Source organism: Sceloporus occidentalis, unplaced genomic scaffold, assembly GCF_023333645.1.
Source record: "Sceloporus occidentalis isolate IW3139 unplaced genomic scaffold, rSceOcc1.0.p SCAF_6, whole genome shotgun sequence".
In the NCBI taxonomy this organism is placed as follows: Eukaryota; Metazoa; Chordata; class Lepidosauria; order Squamata; family Phrynosomatidae; genus Sceloporus; species Sceloporus occidentalis.
The window spans coordinates 62,546,745-62,571,505 of record NW_028316986.1 but is presented as its reverse complement, the minus strand read 5'-3'; the positions used below and the strand labels follow the sequence as shown (position 1 = coordinate 62,571,505).

Sequence of the window (24,761 nt, the reverse complement as noted above, 5' to 3'; positions counted from 1 at the left end):
CCTGCTGTAAGCTCCCACTGGCTGGGTTTCCTCTGGAAGTTGAGGATTTCTTTTGGGATTAGATGGGTCTGTTGTTATGCACTCACATGCTGTTGTAAATGTTTGGCTGGTGGCTAGCTGGCCAGCTAGAACAAACTGGAAGTGCTACAACTATGTCAAAACAGAGTTTTTATTGTGCATGCAGATTTGATCAAGATCACATTTGTACTGATCACAAATGAGATTATAGCATATTAGGTCTTTTGCACAATCTCAGAGGTGCTACAAGATCCCTTTGCATATTGCTCTAAATGAGTTCAGTTTAGGAAAGCAGATATCAAAAGAATATGGAATACCCATTAATACAATGCAAAATAGCCACAATATATGTATTTTTTTCTTCAAGGGTGAGAAACAGTGAATTCACTGAAAACACAACAAACTGCATAACTGCCACATTTTCAAAACACCAACATCCAATAAAAAAACCACTTTTGGTGAATTCTCTGGAAGTTGTGATATTCTAGTGATTTTCCCCCTACTTCTACTGCATTGATTATTGCAACAAGTAAGAATTCACATTTCTTTACGGTGGGTGTAATCAAAACACTTTCATTCAGTTCATCCAATCGTATGACTATAAAAAATTCACACACATCCACCATTCTTGAAATTCTATATATTGATATTGATATAAATGAGAGGGATGAAACTGTGGAAGGCTTAGTGGTCTGCTTTAGTCACCTAGTAGACATGGAGGGCCACACCCGTCTATTTACAGCTGCTCCTGCCAAAAAGGCAATAATTTTTTAAAAATCAGTTTTGCCCTCAAATGACTTCTGGGGGCATTTTCAGAATGTTTCGGGGGCATCCCGAAGTTTCTTTTTTTAACAACACAAAATGAGTAAAAGTCATTTCCTCTTCCCATCCTATTTCAAAAGCCTTCGCTTGGGCTTAATTGGATGCAAAAATTGTTTTGAATCCACAAGAGGCTTTGGATACCTACAAATATGGTAGAAATGCTCTCCACACACTCCTAAAGTGCATTTAGGGGCAAAAAAATTTTTTACCCCTGGGAAGACCCTGGGGGCCATATGCAGCCCATAGGCTGCACTTCGCTCATCTCTGATATGGACAGATGTATACATAGTAGAAACAGATAACTCATTCTGACCTATTCTCAGCATACATTGTATAAGCATGAGGGCACTCTCCATCATCCCTTCACTGTTCTCATGGCATAGAATCATAGAATCATAATGCTGGAAGAGACTTCAAGGGCCAATTGGTTCCAATCCTCTGCCATACAGGTATACACAGTCAAAGCACTCCTGACAGATGGTCATCCAGCCTCTGTTTAAAAACCTCCAAAGAAGGAGAGACCACCACTCTCCAAGGCAGTGTGTTTCACTATCAAACAGCTCTTTGTCAGGAATTTATTCCCAATGTTTAGGTGGAATCCCCCATATTAGCAAGAATTCTGGAAAATCAGGGATTGTGCTCAAATAGGAAATGGGTGGGGCTAGGTGCTTCCCTGTCCTTGTGTTGAACAAATGTTTTGAGTAACATTTAGAGAGACACGAGAAGAATGAAGCATAATGTCTTGGGCAAGGAAGCTCCCAAAGTGTTTGATAAAATGTATTTGCTTTGAAAATGTTCTTTACATCTGATTCGGAGATTTGCCTAACTTACTGTTTTGGTGAAAGTGCTCACCTCCTGTAAATTCATTTGTTTTTCATGGTAAAGACATTTAATCTGTAGTAAACCTCTTTTTGAAGTGACCGTTAGTGTGTGTTATAATTTTCAGGTAAAGCCTAAATGCACAATTTTGGTGCTCATCTAAAAATCAGCATACAGTTCTTTTCCAGAAATAGTTACAATGAGAACATTACTTCTTAAAGTAGTAAAAGACACATGCATTTTTGTGTATAACTTTATTTTCTGTTTTATTGTTCAGCTAAAATTGATCATGAAATGGAAGAGAAATCCCTAGCAGAGACACATAAAAGGTGAGTTGAATAAGTGTAATAGGGATGTTGTCCATCAATATTATCAAAGCTTATTTTGTGAAACAAGTGGGGTCTTAAAGAGCAAATTATTTTTTAATCACAGTTTATTGGAGATTTCTGACTACCCTTTGCTCTTAAACAGTGGGCTCTTAAACCTAGAAAAGTTCAAGCTTGTCCTGAAATTAACCCAATACCACCAAAAACAAGTAAAATAAATCATCCAGGACTTTGCATAACATTGTGAGTCTTCTTCCACAGAGTAAAAACAGATGCACATAATTCTTGTTCTGAATTTTTTAGCTCCCATTATATATAAAAGAAAGAGGAAAAACATTGTTAATGTATTAATAATGTGCGTAATTAAACATTTCTTTAATGTGTTAACGTTGCCATGAAGCCATTGAACTCTGTGTAATTCAGTACTGATGTAAGCATTAATAAGGTCTGAGTTTTTGAAGACTTTTCATTTGTTCTTGCACAATTTTCAGTTTCATGTTTCGTCCTCTTTTTTCCCCTCAATTTCCTTAACATTGTGGCTGACTTGAAGGACTGGTTATAATAGCAATGGAAAATATTTTTTCTTAAAATTCACATTTTCCATATCTAATGGAAATGACACATATGTTTGCCAGTTTTAACTGCACTTTTGCAGAATTGCTTGTAATATTCTAGGAATCACAATAGGACATGCTTTTATAAATAACTTTGAATGCTAGTCTTTTTTTTTCTTTTTCTTTTTCTTTTTCTTTTTTTTTTTTTTTTTTTTTTTTTGCAAATATGTGTGATCGATTTCAAATGCCTCACTAGTGGCTTTGAACTGAATCTGGTTTAGTTGTCATGTTCCATAAAGTGTTACATAGTTATTGCCAATGTAGCCCAATCTGAACAATGAATAAAGAGAAAATAATATGTTTTCTCTATGCTCTCCTACAAATTGTTAGAGAGAGGCATAAAAAATGGTAGTTGTAAGCTCTAGAAACTATGCACTATTGGAAGATTCTGGCCATTTTAAAACATAGGCATGGTACAGACCGCCCCAAAAGGGTGGCCTGCTGGCACCTATTTTTCCACCAGAGGGAAGCCTCAGCCACCAAATGACATGGCTTCCTGCCGGCGGAAAAAGAACCCGTGGTGGTGGCGGATGCCACGCGGCACTTACGTAACAATGGTGGCACCCATGTATACAGGACACAGCCATTGTTATGCCCTGGTCACATGCGAGGGTTGCGGGGCATGTGGGCACTCCGCCCCCCAGGCAACCCTCACACATGATGAGGGCACCACAAAGGGAGGTATGTACCGGGCCATAGATACCTCCTATCCTTCGTGAAGAGATCATAAGGAGCAGGAAGAGAAGACATAGTCCTTACAATCACTTTTTCTAACTGTACTATTATGTTTCTATCTGTGGTGATTTCATTCAGACGTTTTGTAATTGATCCCTGGGCAGGTATCACTACCAGAACTACAGTTGTTTTCTTTTCTCAGTTTACAGGACATGGTATTTCCTCCCCCCCCCCTTCTCTTTGTCCTTGATTCTGCTGTCCCACAATTTTTAGATTCTTGAATAGAATTCAAATGATAGATATCCGCAAACTCTGATTGGTAATACTTTATAGCCTATGAAATGAATTGATAATAACAGTAATAATACAAAAACAATGACAATCATATTTTAGTTATAATTGCTTTCCCCCTCAATACTGGGATTTACTGTGACTTACAATAAATAAATAAATAAATATAGACAAAATTACATGCAAAGAAATAAAATATAAAAGGTAATTTTTAACAAATGTGATCAAACTATATACAGAATTCAAAGAATTTAAAACAGAGCCTTAAAAATCCAAAAGACAAAATTCAATACTAGAACATACTATAATTTTTAACACACTTCCTAAAAGCCTGTTGGAATGGAAGTTTTCATCAGCCAACATAAAGACAACAAAACTTGGGAGTAGCCATCAAGATGCTTTTCTTCTGTGTTCCCACCAAAAGTTTCTGTGAAGGTAGAAAAACTGAGAGGATGGACTCCCCTGAAGGATTTAGAGTTTGAAAAGTATCATGCAGTAAGATGCAGCCTGTACTAGCCTGTACAGGGTTTTATATGTCATATCCAGCACTACAGAGACAGACCAGTAGCTAATGCAGCTGTTGTAATGAGCAAGCTGTGTGATCCTGGTAACCAGCTGCAGTCAACAGTGTTGCAGCGCTTTAGGGCAGTTGCAGTTTTTGAGCACTTTTCAAAGGCAGCCCCCCATAGAGCATATTACAGTAATCCAAATAGGATGCGATTAAGGCATGTGTCAGATATCTCCAGGTGTAGCTGAAGCAATAGTTTTATTGCTAGTTAAACTCTAGCCAAATTGATTCCTGACTACTGCAGAAGGCTGGACATACAGGTTCAGGGCTCAATTCCAGTGCATACCTGATTCTCCAGGGGGGCTGCAACCCCATGCAACACTAGCTGGATATCTATTCCAAGGCCTTGGCTAGTCCCTTTAAGATAACTTTTTTGCCTCTCCTAGAAAACTAGAAAGGAACTAAGTCAAGGTAAAATAATGTCTCCAAGTCCCATCTCAGTGAGGCAGACCAGGCTGATTCTATGGTTGATTCTACTGAAAGCACTGAGAGGTCCAAGAGAAGTAATGTAGGCCCTGTTCAAACCAGCCATTAAGGCTGGCCTAGGGGCAGAGTCAGAGCATCGCGTACAGATGACGCATGTTCTGACTCCACCTCAGGGTTCCATGATGCCATGCCCACTCCACATGGTGCACAGAGTCATGGCGCTCCTCCAGCACTGCATCTATATGATGTAGCACCGAAAGAGTACCATATAGCCATGGTGCCATTGCTATAATGATCTTTCCAGAGCACTAAAAGGAGCCGCTTTTTGAGGCTAGATCAGTCTTTCAAACACCTCGCAGATTTTCCCTGGAGTACTTGTCAGAATCAATTGGTATCCACAACTGAGGCAATCTCTTGAATAAAACAATTTTGAAAATTAATCACCTACTTCATTGGTGTATCATTTCTATCAAGAGCTACACAAAAGAGATAACTATGGGACTGTACAAACAGCCCTGAAGGGGTGGCCTCCAGCCACCCCTTCTTCAGCCAAATTGGGACCTTGGTGTGAAGTTGCCATGGCCCCGATGAAGAAGGGGTGGCTGGAGGGCACCCCTTCCGGGCTGTTTGTACATCCCTATAGTCATCTCTTTTGTGTAGCTCTTGATAGACATGATGCACCAAGGGCATAAGAGCTATTTCTGGTCCAAAATAATGTATCTCATCCCAAAACCTTAATCTGACCCAAAAGTGACAATAAATATATATATATATATATATATATATATATATATATATATATATTAAAAAGACCACAAGGACGTGGGTTTTGCCATAATAGAAAACTAGTTGTCATAGGGCAGGAAAAAGTGTCTTGATCCTGCTTTATCCCAAAGCAGGTCAAAACCCCACAGCCTACATGGCCTACTCCCAAGGCGGGCTGAATATTCATGGCCTGACTGCATGGCGTGGAGCCATGTTGCACCACTGGGTAATATTCTTTTGTTGTCTCTCCACCATACATGCATACCGTTGCACAAAAACATCACCTGAGACCTCCAACTACTCCCACATCAATCCATATGCCATCCCATTGCATGACTGCCCCTTTGATCAGCCACAGTCACATATGTGATGCTCCACCAGTACACGGCATCAGTACATTGGTGTGCGCATGATACATTGCCAAAGTACAATCATGGGACCCACGTATACATGCCCCCTTGACCCCTCCATTCACCTTCAGCCTATGCTGGACTGTCTGATTTGTGTATGGTGTAATAACATCCACTGGAGTTGTCACACTTTCATTTCTTTGCTTTGCTGAAGTCCAGCTCTCGCGTCAGGACATTTATATTCAGCAGCTAAAATGTGAATTTTCCACCTTGAGTCGCACTATCATGGCTTCTTTTCACTCAGGTTTTTAGCCCTGGAGTGCAGTTTTGGTCCAGTTTCCTGCTGCTTTTGAGACACACATCATTTAAACATCCCACCTTCAAATTGGCTGGAAACTGCTTTATTTTGCCCATCTGTTTCAACCCATAGAAATTAAACTTTGATGTAGACAGATGAGATAAAGGAAGAGGTGTGTGTGTGTGGCTGTAACTTGAAAAGTAGTGCACATAATGAAGTAATTTTAAAAATCTGAACACTAGATATGAACACTAGATTTTTTTCCAGTTATCATTCTTGTAAAATGGTATATTTCTGTAGAGGTACTGTGGATTATGCTTATCTATTTTTAGGCTCTATTTCCCTGTTTGGTCTCTAGCCATCTCCTTTGTATTTTTAAAGAAACCATAGTACTGATGATTATTCCAGATATTAAAAATAGTAAAGAATGTCATCACTATTTAAAGAGGAAAAAAGGTGACATAAGCTTTTATAGATAAAAATCTATGATGGATAGAATCCTCTTCAAGTGGTGTATACATTATGGAACACACTTGCTTAAAGATTATTTAAGTCTTTTGCTTGCCTTGTATGGATAAAATTTCTGCAATTTTTAATGTTTCATATTAGAGACAAGGCTGTACTAGTTAGTAGGAGTACACTGTAATGCATCTTTTACTTCATAGATCACTGAAAATTCTGAATGTAAAATCTGAATATGTTGCATGATAAAACATTTGCTAATATTGCAACAATAAACTGAATTGCTTTTTCCCCTAAAAAGTTATATAGTATGAAAGTTTTATTTTGAAGTCATCTGCTAAAAAGTGTCAGACACACTCTTTTTAGGCATAGGGTGAGAACAGTTCTTCAGTAAACTAAATAGATGAGAGATTAGTTACATTCTGCTAATCAAGGGTGAAATAGCAGTTCATTGGGTAAGTAGACAAGTGAATGACTGCTAGCTGCAGTGATGGATTAGCTGGTGCACAATTAATGTGATTAATGTGGTTGGATTTTTCTTTTTGAAGTGACTATGTGCCACAAAGTGTCTGTCTCATGATTATCTATCTTGGAGTTTCACTGAATGTTGATTTTCTGTTTGCTATGGGAAATGGTGCAATATACAATCACTCTGTTACATTTTACAATTCAGGAAAAATGATTTTGAAAATTAATTTTTGAAGGCATCTGAAAATGTACTATATTTTGAGAATAATGCAAGTTGTTTAGCAGAAATGCTAAAATGGAAAAATTAATCTTTCACACATAATGAAGGCAAAGGAAATGGTATGTCTGACCTAGAGATTCCATAAAGTGTCTGGCTGTTCATTTGTCAGAAGTGAGATGTTTAATAGTTTCTAAAAGGTTGTATACTCTTTTATTTATTTATCATATTTAGTGACTTTAAGAGTGTCAATGTGTGAAGTGTTTATTCAAGAAATGGATTTCTGGCACATAAGCAAAAAGAAATGTGAAATGTTTAGCTCATAAGAAGAGCATATCCTAAGATCTTTGGGTAAGTATACTGAGATGAGAAGAAAGCACACAGGTCTGTGTTTATCTAGCTTACACAGGCAGACAAGGAAGGCTCCAGCCTGGTATTAAAGCTTGAAGTGATATGGAATGTCTTCAGCAAACCCCAAACAATTACATCACTCACTGAACAATATTGATAAAATGTAATAGAAAAAAGGTCTGGCACTTTCCAGTTTGAAGCCTCATTCCTACCTACTTGAAAATCTTTGAAATAGTAGACATGTGTGTGTGTGTGGCTGTGCCTGCAAATTACCTGTCAATGTATGGCAACCCCATGAATTTTGTAGGACATGCTTAGGCAGGGAATACTCAGTTCTGCCAGTTCCTTTGTCTAAAATAAAAGTGAAAGGACAGGCCCAACACCATCGGGCCCAGCCTCAGTTAAGAAGAAGAGCCCTCCCTCCAGTCCATCTGCCTTGGTCCAGGCCTCAGAGGGAGAGAATAACCACTGGATCTGATCCCCCCCCCCCACCATTCCCTTCTCCTTTTCTGTTGTGTCTTTTTAGATTATAAGCCTGAGGGCAGGGAATTGTCTATTATCCCCTCTGTTGTAAGCTGCCCGGATTCCCAGTGATTGGGCGGCATATGAATAAATCCTATTATTATTATTATTATTATTATTATTATTATTATTGAGCCTACAGCACTTAGTATTCATTGGTGGTGTCCCATAGTAAAGCAGAAAAAACACATTTTATTTAGTGGGGGAGATAAAGAAATGTTGGGAATTATAGATAATAATTTGCATTTTAGTCAAGCAGTGATTAGACCAAACAGCATCTTAGCAACACCACTTGAGATATACCCCCCACCCCCCAAAAGCAGGAGAGAATGAATTCAGGTTCTTCTGCATATAAATAGAGTATGTTAGTCCTCACCAACATTTTGTGATTCTAGAGATAGGTCAGATTCCATGTTAAGGAAGACAGAAATGATTTTTAAAAAGGCATTTCCCTTGAAATCATATAAAGGTTTTGATCTTCAACATTTTGAATCAAACCACTTAGTACAAGAAAGCTCCTTTCTATTTAAGGAGAATGAACCTAACAAGCTACTTGAACACCTCACAGATTTTCCCTGGAGTACTTGTCAGAATCCATTGGTATCCAAAACTGAGGTAATCTCTTGAATAAAACAACTTTGAAAATGAATCACCTACTTCATTGGTCCATCGAATTCACTTAACTTATCGCCTGATAATAACTGATTTTCTGTTCAATGTCATTCCTTAATTGAATTTTAATATTAAGAGAAATTGGAAATGGATAAGTTTCTACCCTGGGCCCAAGCTGAAAGCATTTACAAGAGACTCTACCATTTGATTTTCAGGGATGCAATCAGGAAAGAGGGAAACAATTTTGTGAAGATGCTGGTATGCACATTTATCACATAATGATCCATTTTAAATGTGAAAAGAGGGGATGACAGAAGAAAAAATGAAGAGTGTAACCTCTCTCTTGAACAGGGAAAGTGTGTTTTTTACTCCATGTGAAAACATTTGTTATTAATTAATCAATTTTATTTATTACTATTCTATTACATGTAATACTCCAAGGAGCTAGTAAAAATAAAATACACATTTTTAATTGGAACATAAGCACAAATCACTTAAAAACCATGTGAAAAAGAAGCTGGTGGAATGAAATCTGACTCAACTATCAAGTCATCTTAAGAGTCAAAGCCATCCCTGAGTAGAAACATTTTGTCCATGGATGGAATGATATCAAAAATGGTAGTAGCTTGGCTTTCCTTGGCAGCAACTTCCTGAGCCTAGGAACAAACACTGAGGAGCTCTAACCTTGCATTTTTATTAAATATACAATTCCTGTTAAATGTGGTGACATGGAGGGACTCCTAGCCAGTAATCTGGCTATAACTGAAATTTCTGATCACAAAGAGAGTATGTTACAATATTCAGACTACTATATATTGAAGGGATGACTCACCAGGGCCAGGTCTGACATCTACAGGAGGGGGCACAGCTGGCACACTGTCTTTAAAAAAAATGAGCTTTTAAGGCACATGAGTTTTTCAGACAGCATCCAAGATAGGTTGAATCTATACATTCTAGTCTGCCTTTCAATTGACCAGTAGCATCTCTACATTGTCTGAAGTTGTCTAAAACCTATTTCCCCTCCCTTCCGCTTCCAGACTTTTATTGATATCAAATGTTAATTTAGAATTGACTAGCTTCCTATACCCAGTGGCTCAGCAGTTAAGATGCTGACTCTGACAATTGCAAAATTGGCAGGTCAGCAGTTTGAGGCCCAAGTGCTGCATGATGGAGTAAGCTCCCATCACTAGTCCCAGCTTCTGCCAATCTAGCAGTTCAAAAGCATGTAAAGGAGCAAGTAGATAAATAGATATTATTGCAATGGGAAAGTAACAGTGTTCTGTGCAGTCATGCTGGCCACATGATCACAGAGTCATTTTTGACAACACTGGCTCTTTGGCTTACTAACACCACCCTCTACAATCAACCTCATGAAAGGGGAAAACTTTACCTTTACTAGCTTATTTGGTTCATTTGAAAGGTAGTGCTAGATGAGAGTTCTGTGGATACCCATACCATGGATTGTGAAAAAGAAATAAATTGGTCCTAGAACAAATCAAGCCTGAACTCTCCCTAGCAGCCAAAATGACTTGAGTTGAAACTGTCATTCTTTGGACATATAATGAGAAGAAACAACTCATTAGAAAATACAATAATGCTTGACAAGTAACAGCCAGTAGGAAAGGGAAAAGACTACACTATAGATGGATTGACTCAAGCCGGGAGACCATGGGACTGAGCCTGCAGGACTTGAACAGAGCAGTGGAGGAAAGGGTGTCTTGGAGAGGTCTCATCCACGGGGTTGCCATGAGTTGAAATCAACTTGAAGGCAGTTCACAATAACAACTCAAGAAAGCAAGCTTTCCTTTTTTTTAGAAACTTCTATATTTATTGTATTGCACTTTATTTTAAGTAGGAAGTGCTTTTTAGTAGAAAATAAGATACTTTTGCTTTAAGTATCATCCACTCAATTAGGACAATAATTCCTCTCTTCTGTTCCAATACAAATAGGTCAGTACTTATGAATAAGCTTCATAACATTTATCTAGTATGTTCTTGAACTGAGTAAAACACCATGGGGGGGGGGGGTAGAAATCTTGATTTGAGATATTTCAGTAAACTGAAATCTTGGAAATTTCAGTAAACTGAAATTATTTACCAAATCTTATATATTTTGACTCTTTAATCAATGCTTATTTATTTGCTTTTTGTCATCCTGCATATAAGCAGAGTGTTGCAGGGTTCTGTCTTCATCATGGCATTATTGAACATCTTGACTCAGATGATACAGGGGGTTGCTTGTCAATTTTGCTGATGATACCAGACTGGGAGAAGTAGCTAATAGCTCAAAGACAACATCAGAATTCAAGCTTACCTTACAGAAAACTTAAGCAAATCACAGTGAATTTTAGCAAGAATAGATGTAATTTTTCCTACATTTAGCTTGGAAGAACCAGATGCACGAATACAGAATGAGTGACACCTGACTTGGCAGTAATATGCGTGGAGGTCTTGATAGACCAGAAGCTAAGCACAAGTCAGTGATGGGATGTAGTGCTTTAAAAAAACTGAATGCAATTCTAAAGTTCACGAGCAGAAGTACTATAGTCCAGAAATGGAGAGTGCAGTGAGAAGTACAGCATGTAGATTAGCAATGCATGTTAAACAGCTGTATGCCTAGGATTTTTGGATGGCCTTTTTACAATGTAACAAGTTATGTGCAAAAAATGTCAGATAAACAATATCAGCAGTTTGTTGATTTTATTTGCTGTGTTTATACCTTATTTTCCCCCCAAAGCTTTCCTTTGCTTTCAAAATAACAGCGCTTGCTTCCACCCCCGTTTTATCCTAATCAGAACTCTATGAGGTAGTGAGCTTCCAATTACAGTGTGCCTGCGCCACACGCGGACACATTTCATGTGGTTTCCAGCTTACACGGAAGCCGTGCAGGGAGAAGAACAATGGTGCGCGCACACTGCGCTGCCACATGCATGCGTCCCATTATCTCCTATGGGGCTCGAGCATAGGCAGATTTTCCCTTATGCAGGGGGATCTGGAATGGATCCCCCACTTAAGGAGAGGGCCCACTGTAGTTTGGTATTTGAACCAGGGTATTCCCAATCCCAATGCATCATTCTAGCCACTGCAACACATGGGCCTATTTCTCCAACATTCCACAAGTAGACAGTTGTAGAAGATGGCTCTTTTTGCTTGGTGACAGCCTAATGGAAACATCTGGAATTTCCCCAGAGGCATTCATTTGGTATTACCTCTTTTTCCTTTTCTTTTTGGCACCTAGTTCAGTCTAGCATGTTTACGTGAGTTGTTGGTGTTGGGACTTTGTTTCATATTTTTCTCCCTACTGTTTGGTTCTGCTGTTGACTAATCTGTGGCTTTGGCTTGTTTGGAGTTTGGGGTGGACTTTTAGTTTTGTATTTTTCCTTATTTTAATGATGTTTTCTTTTAATTTGTTTTATTGTTTTGAAATCTAGTATTAGGCTCCTTGAAGGTGGCCCTGTCAAAATGTAGGAAAGAAATGTTTTAAATAAATAAATATGAATAAATAAGAAAATTAGTGACGCATTCAGAGACAGGAATTGAATCACTGCCTCTGGACTTGTAGCCATATAAAGCTAAAACCAAGGATAAGGAACTATCTTCACCCATTTATTTACGTAAGGATATTTAAATTTTTAACATGTGGAATCTGAACTGCTCTGAAATCATTGTAGCAGATATTACACCCTGCCCTCCATAAACAAAACAGCGGTGTGAACAACCAATGACTTGTTTTTAAGTAGGATTTGGAAAGTCATGCTAGCTGGAGCAAAGCTGCTGACCTTTGCTGCCTCTGTTAATCCCCTATAGCAACCTTCCCCCACCTTCGGCACTAGTGATGGAAGCATAGATACAACAGTACTCTTTGCTCAGGCACCCTTGAGATAAGCATCTCCAAGAGCTATACAAACAATACCTTAACCTTACAAAAACTGGCTCTTCACTGGTAAGTGTTCCCAAATTACTGATAAGGAAGCTGAAGTGCAGACACATTGTGACCTCACCAAAGTGATGTTGTGTTTAACAAATACAGGGCCAGAAAGATGTGTAGCTTGGGCTGGCAGTTTTGACACTTCCATTGAGCACACAACCATGACAGAGCACTCCCAACAGTTCCAGTTTTCTAATCCCTACATCAATAAGCCCTATCTCATTCTTCACTTGGCCTTTCGGAGAAGTACTTTATTAAATTTTTATTAGCATCTATTATGACTTGTAATTTTACCTTTTTTTTTTCCTTCTCCTCATTTTTTCCTGTCAGAGCTTGGCTAAATTTTCTGTAGATGTAGCCACTTATTGCATTATATCCAAATTATTTTGTAAGGGTTTTCTGCCAAATAAATTCTTCTCCCTAACTTTTTTGCCATTTTATTATACTTCAAATATTTAATAGCATCAATTAGGTTTTTTTATTTTTCATTATATGACCAAAGTATTCTAGTTTTCTGAATTTTATAATTTCTTGATCTTCATATATTTTCTACAGTAGTTCTTTGTTGGATGTTGGAGAGGCAGCATGGTGTAGTGGTCTGAGTGTTGACTCCTCACTTACCCATGAAACCCACTGGATGACATGGGGCAAGTCATATACTCTCAGCCCCAGGGGAAGGCAATTGCAATACTCCCTGGACAAACCATGCCAATAAAACACCAGAATAGGTTTGTCTTTTGGTCGTCATAAGTCAGAAATGACTTGAAGGAACACAACAACAACAACAACAGCAACAGCAACAACAACAGTTCTTTGTTGGTTATCTATATAAGATTACTATATTGAGGCCAAAACCTGTCATGACACAGGAGGCTAGCCTTGGTAATGTTACAAGGCAATCCCTGATTAAGGATACCTTATGGATCAACCACAGTTGCACAGAGTGTGCCAGTCAAATAAAATACACCAATGCTAACCAGGGAGAAATATATATATCTGCACAGACTTTTCAAGAAAATGCTCTCTCCCTGAGTTTTCTACTCCGGCCCCACAGACTGAAGAAGAAGCTCCAGGTCCTGAGATTGATGCTTATGCACTGCTTTTAGGAAATCTGAACAGTGTTGAATAAAATACAATAAACAATGTTACAATTAGAATCCACAAAACTAACTTTAAAAACCAGTTAGAAAACAGAGTGGGATAGGACCACTAAAAAGCACTCAACAAGCAGGATGAGAAAAGGAACTTTAGTCCAAAGCAAGAGCTGGACAAATTTTCACACTCAAGTCTTTGCAGCTTGTCTGGAGCCCAAACACCAGCTGAAATTTCCAAATGTTTAAGGCTGTCCTACTTATAGACCATTTCTGGAAAGGCATTACAGTTCATGGGCAAGTACATTAAGCAGTGGCAGGTGGTAGCTTTCATGTCAGCAAGCAGTGAATCTACTTTGATTTAGTCCAAACTTTAAGGAGCCGTCATGTGTGCTAGACTTCGTTTGAGTATAGAGTTTAGCACTTTGATAACTCCTTTAATGTTCACACTAAAACCTGCAGTGGATTTACTGCCCCAATGGTGTGCTTCTTTGTCATCTCTTGATTTGGATTATTGCTAAGGCACAGTCTCTTTTATACACTTTCTGCAAGACCCTTCCTCATCCCATGTGACCATTAAATATAGCTGTGTGCAATGGCCCTTGTATCATTCCATGGCATTGTGGGAAATGAGTAGTGATACAGCAAGCTATGATATGATAAAGAGCACTTGGAGATAGTTGTACAACTTTTTTTCTTGGTAGCAGGGTGCTAAGGAAAATCTTTGTCCTTTGGCAGGAAAGAGTTTGCTAATACATATTGGATCATCTCTTCTTGCGATTCTTAAGGGTTAAGTGGCATCCCATATATCTCATACTCAACATTTACAAAGGGATGGTTATACCTACATCTCATCTTCATTGTACCTAGCTTATTGGGGTCAATTAGCTTACACATTGTAAACCACCCAGGGAGTGCTTCAGTGCACTGATAAGTGGTATAGAAATGTATTTGCTATTGCTATTGCTATTCATTAATGAAGACAATTTGAAAATTGTACAAGGAGAAATAGATCATGATTTTAGCCTCCAAATACACAGTTCTGATCTGTGACCTCTGTATGTAGAGAAATATAACAACTGTAAAGGCATGGTAGATTTTTTTTTTAAAAAGAAAAGCAAAACCCTGCACTTGCTCATCTGTTTCCTTTTTAAAAAATAAATGGACACTGTAGAGATGGTTTAACTACCATATATGGAAAACTTTCTCAGACCAAACGGAGGTGATTACTTTAAAGGCAATTTGCTGTGCTTACTTGATAAACAAGTTAATTCTTCAGAAACATTGCTTTTAAACCTACTTGTACTGCAGCCTGTATTCTCCATATTTGTATGTAAGTCATATTTGTATATTATCACTGACAGTGTACCAATGCCTGATATTTTGTACTTTGCAGACAGCTCTGCTGCTGTGGAAGTGACCTGGCTGAGGACTTCTCTATAATTTTTAGCTGTTTAGATAAAGGAATTCCACTAGCAGTTAAATGCCTATGTGTGTCTCAATTGGCTTTCTTTTGGTTCCCAGCAAGATTAGCTGTGCTCTGTGCAAAGGCCTGCCTTGAACCCCCCCCCCCCCCCGTTTGATCCTATAGTATTCTGAAACAACAAAAAAGCATCCATGTTTCTGATAAATGTTACGACTGTTTATCAAACTCCTTGAGCATTTACCTGTATTTGTGGGAATTTCATTCAAGTCTGGCTTCCTAATTGTTGAAAATGCTTCAGGTTAGAGAATTCCAGTTTATTGTTACTTAACATAGTGCTTGGAAGGACTGCTTTTAATGTGGTGCTTTTTCATTCTCCTCTTTCCTTTGGGAAACAGTGTTGTTCTGTGGATCTAACATCCCATTCCAAGGGTAGCTCCAGGCTTTACCTGTCAAACAGGATTGTTGCATATATCATGACATGCAGTAAACATGTCAGGTTTGGACAATACAAACCCATTTCAGGCATTTGTAGCTCTCACACTTTTGGGAGGTCTGGAGCCATGCTTGCTAGCCCTGCTCCCCCTCCTCAATCCCCCTCTGCCCACCACACATGGGCCAGGAAGACCGGAAGACCTCAATATTTCTGCCTTTTTAAATATTTGTTGTCAGCTACCCTTGATTCAGAAATCCAGCATGGTGTAGTGGTTTGAGTGCTGGATTATGACTGTGGAAGACCATTCTCCACACCCATAAGAACTCACTAGTGAACTTGGGTAAGTCACAATCTCTCAGCTTCAAAGGAAGGCAAAGGCAAACTCCCTATGAACAGATCTTATCAAGAAAACCCCATGATAGGGTGGCCATAGGGTCACCATAAACTGGAAATTACTTAAAGGCACACAACAAAATCTCATATCTAATATAATATTGATTTTCTATCTCTTCCACCATGGTCATTGGTGTTCTGAAGTGTTTGATCTCATGATTCTATTCCTTCTTTGAAGGATTTTGCTCATTTATAACATGACTAGGTTCATATGTGGGCCCTCAGCATCCAACAGTCTGAGTCCACAAGGAGGCAAAGTCTTCCAAAGATATTGACAACTGATTTTTTTAATTTATGTATTTACTTATTTTAAGATAATTTATACAACTTTTAATTTTTATTATTTTTTAAAAAAACTCAGGGCAATTTACAGTTAAAAAAAGAGAGAGAGAGTTATAATAAAACAAATGGATAAAGGTAGCAAAATAATTATAACCTAAATAGCTAATAACATAGTAACACATGTGATGTATGTGTGTGTTCATATTTGAGGGACTGGAAATGCTTGGGAGACTGATTAGTTTTCATGCTCAGGTGACATTTTTGTAAGCCATGTTGCTTACTTATAAAACATTGAAAACATGGGACTCAGGAGTCTTTCCTGCATATATAGTTCTCTTAAAAGGATTTAAACAAGGAATTTCTTTATTGAGCATATTTCATCTACTAACTTTAAAGATGTGCATTGATTCAGGCTTTGAGGTTGTTTTTGCTCACCTCCAAGTAGGATGTCCAAAAATAATAACTTTGTTTAGTTACTTGTTTGTCTGTAGGATTAAAATAAACACAGGAGAGGGAAGCTCTCCTTTTCAAACTGCCCTGTTCCACAAGAGAAGGTGACAACAGAGAAGTGAGGAACTAGCACCATCCCTTCCTCATATGTTTATTTTTACCCTATTATGGACACTTGAATAGGAAAAAAAAATGAACAGAATGTTTTGCCCTAGCCCCTGTTTATGTGCATGTATTATCCATCTGTCATATAATAGACAGGGCAAAGAAATCTACTGATCCATAATAGAACACTTTCCAAACATGATTTGTTGTTTCACAGTTGTTGGGTTTAATTGTAGGATTTCCTGTCTATCATAGCACTCAGCTGACATGCAGCATTTAATCTTTATTGCAGGAAAGGAATCTAATAGTGTTTATATTTTTTCAGCAACAATGGCCAGTACGGTCTGTTTTGTAAAATGATTGAAGTGTAGTAAAAACATTGCATGTAAATGGCAATGGTGGTTTTGTTTTTATTGGTTTTAAAAATTAATTCAGGGTTCTGCCCTCACAATGATACATATGTGATAAATGCCAAACCTACTTTTCCTAAGTAAACAGAGTATAGATTCTGAAAATAAAAGAATTAAGATTATATCTCTTTGACATGAAACTAATCAACATCGTTAATAGATATCATGTGTGATGGATGAAATAAGAATGTTGTTCACTGATGCTAAAAACAGGTTCTATCTTTGATTTCTTCTACAGCTTTTTGGAGACTGCAGCATATTTCTGTATGAAAGCAAAAATGGGTGAGAAGGAAGTGTCCCTAAATGCTTTCTTTAGTATTTGGCATGAATTCAGTTCTGACTTCAAGGAGTTCTGGAAAAAGGAAAATAAGCTTATTTTGCAAGAAAGGCAAGTATCATCATTTTTATGGCTTTAAACCTATTTGGAATGCTGTGATAAATATGTTCAGAAATCATCATGCATATATATTTGCCTTGGTTTAGATTATTTTCTTTGTTCAAACACCATAATAACAATGGGCTACATATTCATAACTCCCCTCCCCTGTTGGTTATAAAGTTCTTTCAGATGCTCCAATTTTCTGCATAAGACTTCAGTACCTCCTTTCCTACTTTGAATAAGGAATAAAGATATTTTTTCAGCCCAGAGGCTGAATTCCATTTTCATTGCACCAACGAGGAAGGGGTGAAGGGCACAGAGTTGGACCAAAAGCAAAGTACTGTAAGCAGAGTCTAGAATGTTGGACTTTTTCCCCTGCAAAACATAGCATGCCTGTTCAGTAGTAAGTTTCAGTGTACCAGCTTTCAGACCTGCAAAATGTGGCTTAGTTCTATGCACTCAGGAGAAATCACCTTCATGAAAGCTTGCTAGGGTGCAAAGCACAATTCCATTTCACAATACAGAAGCCAAGCTCTTAAATATTATGTTATCAGTGATCAGTAATCAGAAATAAGAACAGAAAGAGTTCATAGACTAGGTGGAAGTTCTCCATACTTGCTCTAAAGAACCTGCTATTCTGTGTGCTTATCATTTCCAGTTTATGACATCTCTAAGGCAAACTTATCCTAGAGTTTTCCTGACAAGATTTATTCAAAGGGAATTCACCATTGGCTTTCTCTGAGGCTGAGTGAATGTGTTTTGCCTAAGGTTCCGAGGGCTAAGTGGAGATTTGAACGTTGGTCTCCCAGAGTCCTAGTCCAACATTCAAACTACAACACCATGCTTCTCTAATCTGCTGTTGCTTGCCACATCTTGAAGCTTTTTAACTGATCATCCTCCAAATTTTTATTATTGTTGTTTTTTAAAATGGCAACTAGAAGTGTTGCAAAATGTAGTATCCCATCTTTGGCATGATAAGGAAGCCACAACATAGTCAGCTCATCTTACAGCAATTAAGCCTGGGGTTAGCTTCTATATCAGTGCTATACAAAGTGGTGGTTTGTATACAACTGGTATTCCATGAGGTATTTACTAAATGTTGACCCACTGTGAATTTCCAAGAAAGAAAGATTTGTAGTCAGTGGACAAAAATATGGTACCAGTTCCTGGCACATTTGAGGTGGGAGCTGCCAATCTCCAACACCAGATAGATTAAGCAGCACCATTCTAGAATGCATCCAGAGAATAGCAAGATAATAGTAGTACTGAGCAGTCTGGAACTTGGTCAGTTGAAATAGTTGAAAAAACTGGCTATTTTTAACCTGGAGAAGAGAATATTCTCAGTGGATTCTCCCACACTCTGAAATTTCTTTCTTAAATTAACTGAACTGGGCTCTGTATGGTATCCTTCCAAGTGTTATTGAAGACATCTGTTTTGGTAGAGCTTTGGCAACTGATTCCTTATGGGGACAAGCATTTTAGTATGCTCAGTTACCCATATTTCTTATATTTGTTCCTTTTTTTGTGGATATACAGGTGCATCTTGAATTGCAGATTACACAAAATAATCTCAGAGCTCCCTTCAGTTCTAAGAGCCTAGGGCAGGAATGGGAATTGCTCAGCCCTCCAGATATTGTTGGATTGCAGTTCTCATAAGAACTTAATTTTCATAGCTAATGATGAGGAGTGCTGTGAACTGTAGTTCAACAATATCTAGATGGCTACATTTTTCCCATTCCTGTTCTACAGTAGGACTGGGGTTTTTAAAAGAAGATTGTCTCCTTTTAGAACCATTGACAACATTGGTAGGAGAGTCAATGCCTGACATCCATTCTAAAGAGAAGAAGGTGTAGTAGAGCACTTTCTGCAGTAGCCCCAATGCTGTTAAATTTCACGTACAATTTAAGTACCTTGTCTTTTATGCATCAGCAAGGTTGAAAAGTATGTTGTTATGGCTGAGACCTTATTGTTACCCATTATTATGCATATATAGCTATATTGCTATATTGTTATATTTTTTCTGTCACAAATGATATTCCTCTTAATTGGGCAGGGCAGGATATGAATCATTAAATCAAAACAATTAATGAAGGCTGATAGACTCACTTTCCCTTTGACTTTCTCACCTTTGAAGATAAACAACTATAACACCTTAAAGGAAAACATGTGTATTATGCCATAAAATTAGAGCTGGCTTTATCAGACGTTGAAGGTTGTTCTAGTCCAGTATAGCTGATGCCACAATAAATATCTTAGTCTTTTAGGTGTTAGAAAAATTATAGGTATTTTTGTTAAAACAGGCTATTTTGACTTGTTTTTACCCTGTAGATAAGAATACAAGGAACTACTCTGTAGGGAACATGCTGCCTTTCAATCTGTGGCTTGACTCAGAGTCAGATTTACTAATCTGTGTTTCCTTAGCTAATGTATTAGCATGGCTTCCTTGTCTTAAGTAGCATACGTTTGACAATATAGATACAACCTTTTCCTCATCTTAACAGTTGAATGACCTATACCCTCTGCAGAGTTCCTTTCTTATGCTATCTAGTACTAGAGTTTGCATCCTTCATTATAAAATCTAAAATACTGGATAAATCTATGCCTATTTGATCCAGGCATTAGTCTAGTAGGACTACTTGAATATAAAAGGCATGAGTGAATTTATCAGTTCCTTGAAGTATTGCACTACAGGCTATTGAAGCTTATAGATGTAAACAATAGTGCAAACGTTACACGAAACTACCAGTAGTTATGGCTGTCCATGCATTCATTCTTAAGACTAGATATTCTGAAATGCTATTTCAATAATCAAGCAGAGATGATAGATCCCAAGCTTATTATACTTAAGTGTGCATCCATGGATTTATCCTTCAACTCTAACATTGGTCTTACAGAAATATGGTGAGAGGGAATGGGTTCTCTTCTTATCTCCACTTATTACTGTTCAATAATGTTTGCTTTTTTATTACAGTTTAATAATGCTTGCTCCTTTATTGTTATTTCTGGCTAATTTGAAGGGTTGATCAGGCATGGAAGTAAATTAAGCTCAACCTCTATTGCTGAACATATCAGCACCAACCAGTCATGGATAGCACTCTTGGAGGCTTGCAGCTGCTATCTTCAGGACTCACCTTTGTTTAGATCCTTAGCCAAATAACTGATTGAAAATGGATAAGGTGAATAAAAGGTGATGTAATCCTGAGTTACATAAAGAAATCTGATTGGCACAGGTCATACTCACCAAGACATTGAATTAAACCAGTGTGGAAAAATGGCTGTCATATTAACTGAACTTACCTGTGAAATTCCCTGTTAAGGGAAAGGTACAAGCTAAAACAATTTAAAGTGGCAAACAATAAATTCTAATTCTGACAATTTTAAAAAGTTGATAATTTTAAAAAGTTAGCTAAGGAGTTTTTGAAGCAGTTTGCCATGACTGAGTGAAATAACAAGGAAACAATTCATTCCAGCAGCAGTAGGAGCAAATGATGATAGTGATGGTGATGATATTGAAAATAGTAAGAGCTGTTTGATAGTGGAACACACTTCCTCGGAGTGGAGACTCCTTCTTTTCAGATTTTAAAACGGGTTGGATGGTGCTTTGATTGTGAGTTCCCACATGGCAGGGAGCTGGACTGAGTGGCTCTTGAGGTCTCTTCCAGCTCCGATTCGATGATGATGATGATGGTGATGATAATGATTCCTTCCAACAAGATTTGTTTATAGCTAATTCATCATGTCAACGGTTCTTTTTAAAACAGTTATCATCTCCTTTACAAGTGCGGCATTTTCCAATTTCATTTTAGCAATGCTATGTAATCAACAAATGACATTAGTTGTTATTTCATTGTTAATTCACTTTATTGGAAATTGGGTTTAATTCATTGCATTCATCTGGATATCCTTCCTTGTTCAAAGAGAATTTCAAGCAAGTTTTTAGCAGAAATGGAGCACTTTTCCATTCATATCAACATATCTTAATGTCACACTTGTTTATTTTTAAACTTTGCTGTGAAACCTTTGACCTTTTACTCTTTCTAGAATTTTGTTTTGAATGCTGACTTCTAAAACAAAACAAAACAAAATCCAATAGGGTATGTGCTAGAATCTTTGAGTAACCAGATATTGCGTCCATGAACAATGGGTTACATTCCAGTCATTCATAATACATGAGTGTATCCAAGGATTTACTCAGCTCAACATTGACAGCTATGGAGTGTGACTGCACTGTGTTCTTTTAGTACCCATCATTAGTCTTCACTGCTGAGATTTCTGGCTAAGAGAGGGCAATGTGTCCTTCCAGACAAATGGCAGGAATCTTAATTGCTCATTCCAGGGTTTTCTAAGCCACTCATCCCCTACCATTTCTCCATTGTTTTAGGTGGGGTGTGAATTGAAAGGGACAAAAAGTTTTCTTCCTGAAACAAACAACTTATATTAAGTTCCCACAAAAAGTGCATTGGCAAAAACGCACTTGCATAGCCTTTCTTTTCCTTCCTTTGTAGTGGCATAGACAGATGCCTCCAAGCCCCCACCCCACAATTATTGTTGCTCTAACTGAGTCTTCAGGAGGAAGGGACAGAGAAAATGCCAAAGATCCATGGAGTACCCAAAGGAAGAACTCGGGCAAGAAGGCAAGCCTTTGCTTTGCAATCTAATCATAACCTTTTAGGAAATTTACTGCAAAGGGGTTGTAGTCTGTGTCACTGTGACTGCAGTTGACAGCTGCCCTCTGAAGCAATCTGGATGAAATTTCTAAGAGTACTTTTCTCTTACTGATTAGATTAAAACTAAGCAAATAATGTAGACTAAGGAGGTTCTGGAGGTGAAGATCCACAGTACATTCTTCTTTCAGAAAGAACTGAAAAAGCATTTGAAATGAGAGGGACAGATGAGATATCCTTATGGAGTTTGATATTTTTCTTCCTGGTACACGTGCTATAAATGCTCCCAGCTGGCAGAACAACAATATTCTTAAGCTCACTTGAGTTTCCATGAGCAGGAAAATTCTTCCTTTGATTGGTACTGATTCTCTATTAGAGCCAGTTCTATACTGCTGTGAGTGAGAATAAGACCAGAATGTTGGGGTTTTATGGTTTTTTTGTGATGTTCACTGCATGGCTGAAGGTTTCTTCTCATCTGTTAACCTCTGCCTATCCTGGGTGAAGGCTGTACATCTACAGCTGAACGCTCAATTGTCTGCTGAAGCAAGAATTCATACTTAGCTGAAAAGAATTAGAGCAGATTCACTTTACTATCTCTAAACTTGTTACATTAAAGGTGGCTTATATCTACACAGCCATTCTTTAAGTTGGTGGCAATTTAAAACAAGTGCAACTAATAGAATTACACTGTATAAAAGTTTGGTATGAATATGAGCTGGAGTAAAATCATCTGAGTTCTTGTTGTAGAGTTTCTCAGATTAAATTTGATTATTTCATTATGACAGCTACTGTCACACTTTCAAATTACACAGTGCATTTCAGTCTTACTTAGCTATAAAAGTTGCCCATTCTTGCAAGAATAGCAGTTAAGCTGGCACCTGGTGTGTCGTGTTGTACATCTAGATGAAAGGAGAGATTCCTGGCCAATATGTCTCCGCAGTTCATTGATCTCCCTCTGAAGAAAGACTGGTATGTCTCCCTACAGATTACTTGGCAGGATGATTTAAAGCTTGCTGTTGAACTATTTAAAGTCTGGCATTGTGTAGCTATGCATTGCATAGGAAGGAGCATGCTAGTAAGCTGTCACTGCTTCTTCCCAAGAAGGGCATTAAATCTTATAGCACAAGGCATGTGCTCCTGAAATAATTTAAGGGATCTTTTGTTAGCCCTCAGAATACAAAACAGCAAATCTGACTTGAGAATAAGACACCTGGAGATGTGGGAATTACCATTATTTGTTTTTCAGATGGAAAGGCTGCAAGATTGAAAGGGTAGTACAATTTTGTTTGTTGTTTTCAAATTTACCAGTTTAAGAGTGACTGAAGTCCCTCAGTCGATGACCTGCTTATAGGAAATCTTCCTATGATCCAAGTTTCACTTTTCATAACTGCTACTGTTCTTTCCATCTCTTTCTTATACTGTATGTACATGTATGCTTTACTGAGGACACCTCTGAAGCTACTCAACCTGCATGATCATGCTAATTTCCTAGCCAGATCCAAATTTTCTTTAGTCTTGGCCCAAAGTCTTGATTTATGGTTCCACGGAGATCCTCCTGCTGCCATCTCCCTTTCCACCCAAGTCAGCATGCTGTATGAGCCCCCTCTCGCAGTTTAGTGCAATTTCTCACTCTCAGTTCTCTCTTCAAAAATGGCTGCTTTGACATGAAAAGCAAAGTATGCCTCTCCTATATAATATATAGTTTTGTCCTTAATATTTTGTTTATGTTCTAGTGTGTAGTTGTGGCAAGAAATTGGGAATATGTGGGAGAGAAGTCAGTCTTAGCACTCACGGGTGATTCTCAAAGCTCAAGGATTGCATAGTTTAAGGACTATACACAAATCAGTTTGCCCTGTCCCATAGGAGAAACTGAGGTGTTTAGCCTGAGACAAGGCAGTGCTTCCTAGCATAATAGCATGCTTATATTTAGCTTGTAGTTGATTGCTCCTCAGGCCAAGCTACAGTGTCCAATTTGTTGCAAAAGGGGAACAGTGAAGGAAATATTTTCCATGAATGACAGTTGCCATGGTCTATTAGTAAATCACTTAAAAGCGGAAGAATTACAGTCGCCTTCCCTCACTTTTTGCCACCCAGATCTGTTAGACTGCAGCTCAAGGTATGCATTCTAGTTCAAAACATCTCAAGGGCATCCAGCTGGGGAAGGCTGGTTACTGCATAGCAGGCATTCCTTGAAGTTGCTACTATGCCACATATTAGACTGTAATAGTTCAACCCTTGGAAAATGAAAAGGAATCAGACTAGAAGAGCTTGGGTATTAAAAGCAAATGTTCAGTTCCCATCTGAAACTGTGAGCTTACCTATCACTATAAATTGTGGAGGTGGATGGGTACGAATGCAGAATATTTTAACCTGCATTTTAGAAAGCAAAGAGAAACCATGCTGTGTTTTAAAATTGGAGTGGATTAGATTCCCTTTTTTCCCTTCCACATAGAATTGAATTAATAAGTACATAAAATAGAAGTGAGGCTCTTGTTTAAAAGCTACTCCGTAGTATTGTTGGAAGGCTTGTTGTGACCACTTCAACTACAAAATGCATGAACATTCCAGACTTGTCAGTCTGTTTAAATTAGTCATG

General features: G+C 38.1%; 1 protein-coding gene across 1 annotated transcript in view; it reads left to right on the top strand.

The window, feature by feature from the left end:
- Nucleotides 1–24,761, top strand: part of FMN2 (formin 2) — a 231,538-nt gene that overhangs the window by 195,221 nt on the left and 11,556 nt on the right. Inside the window, exons 15-16 of the mRNA XM_089529847.1 lie at nt 1,937–1,988; nt 17,361–17,510. Coding sequence (XP_089385973.1) covers nt 1,937–1,988; nt 17,361–17,510 — 202 coding nt within the window. The remainder of the gene's footprint in view (nt 1–1,936; nt 1,989–17,360; nt 17,511–24,761) is intronic.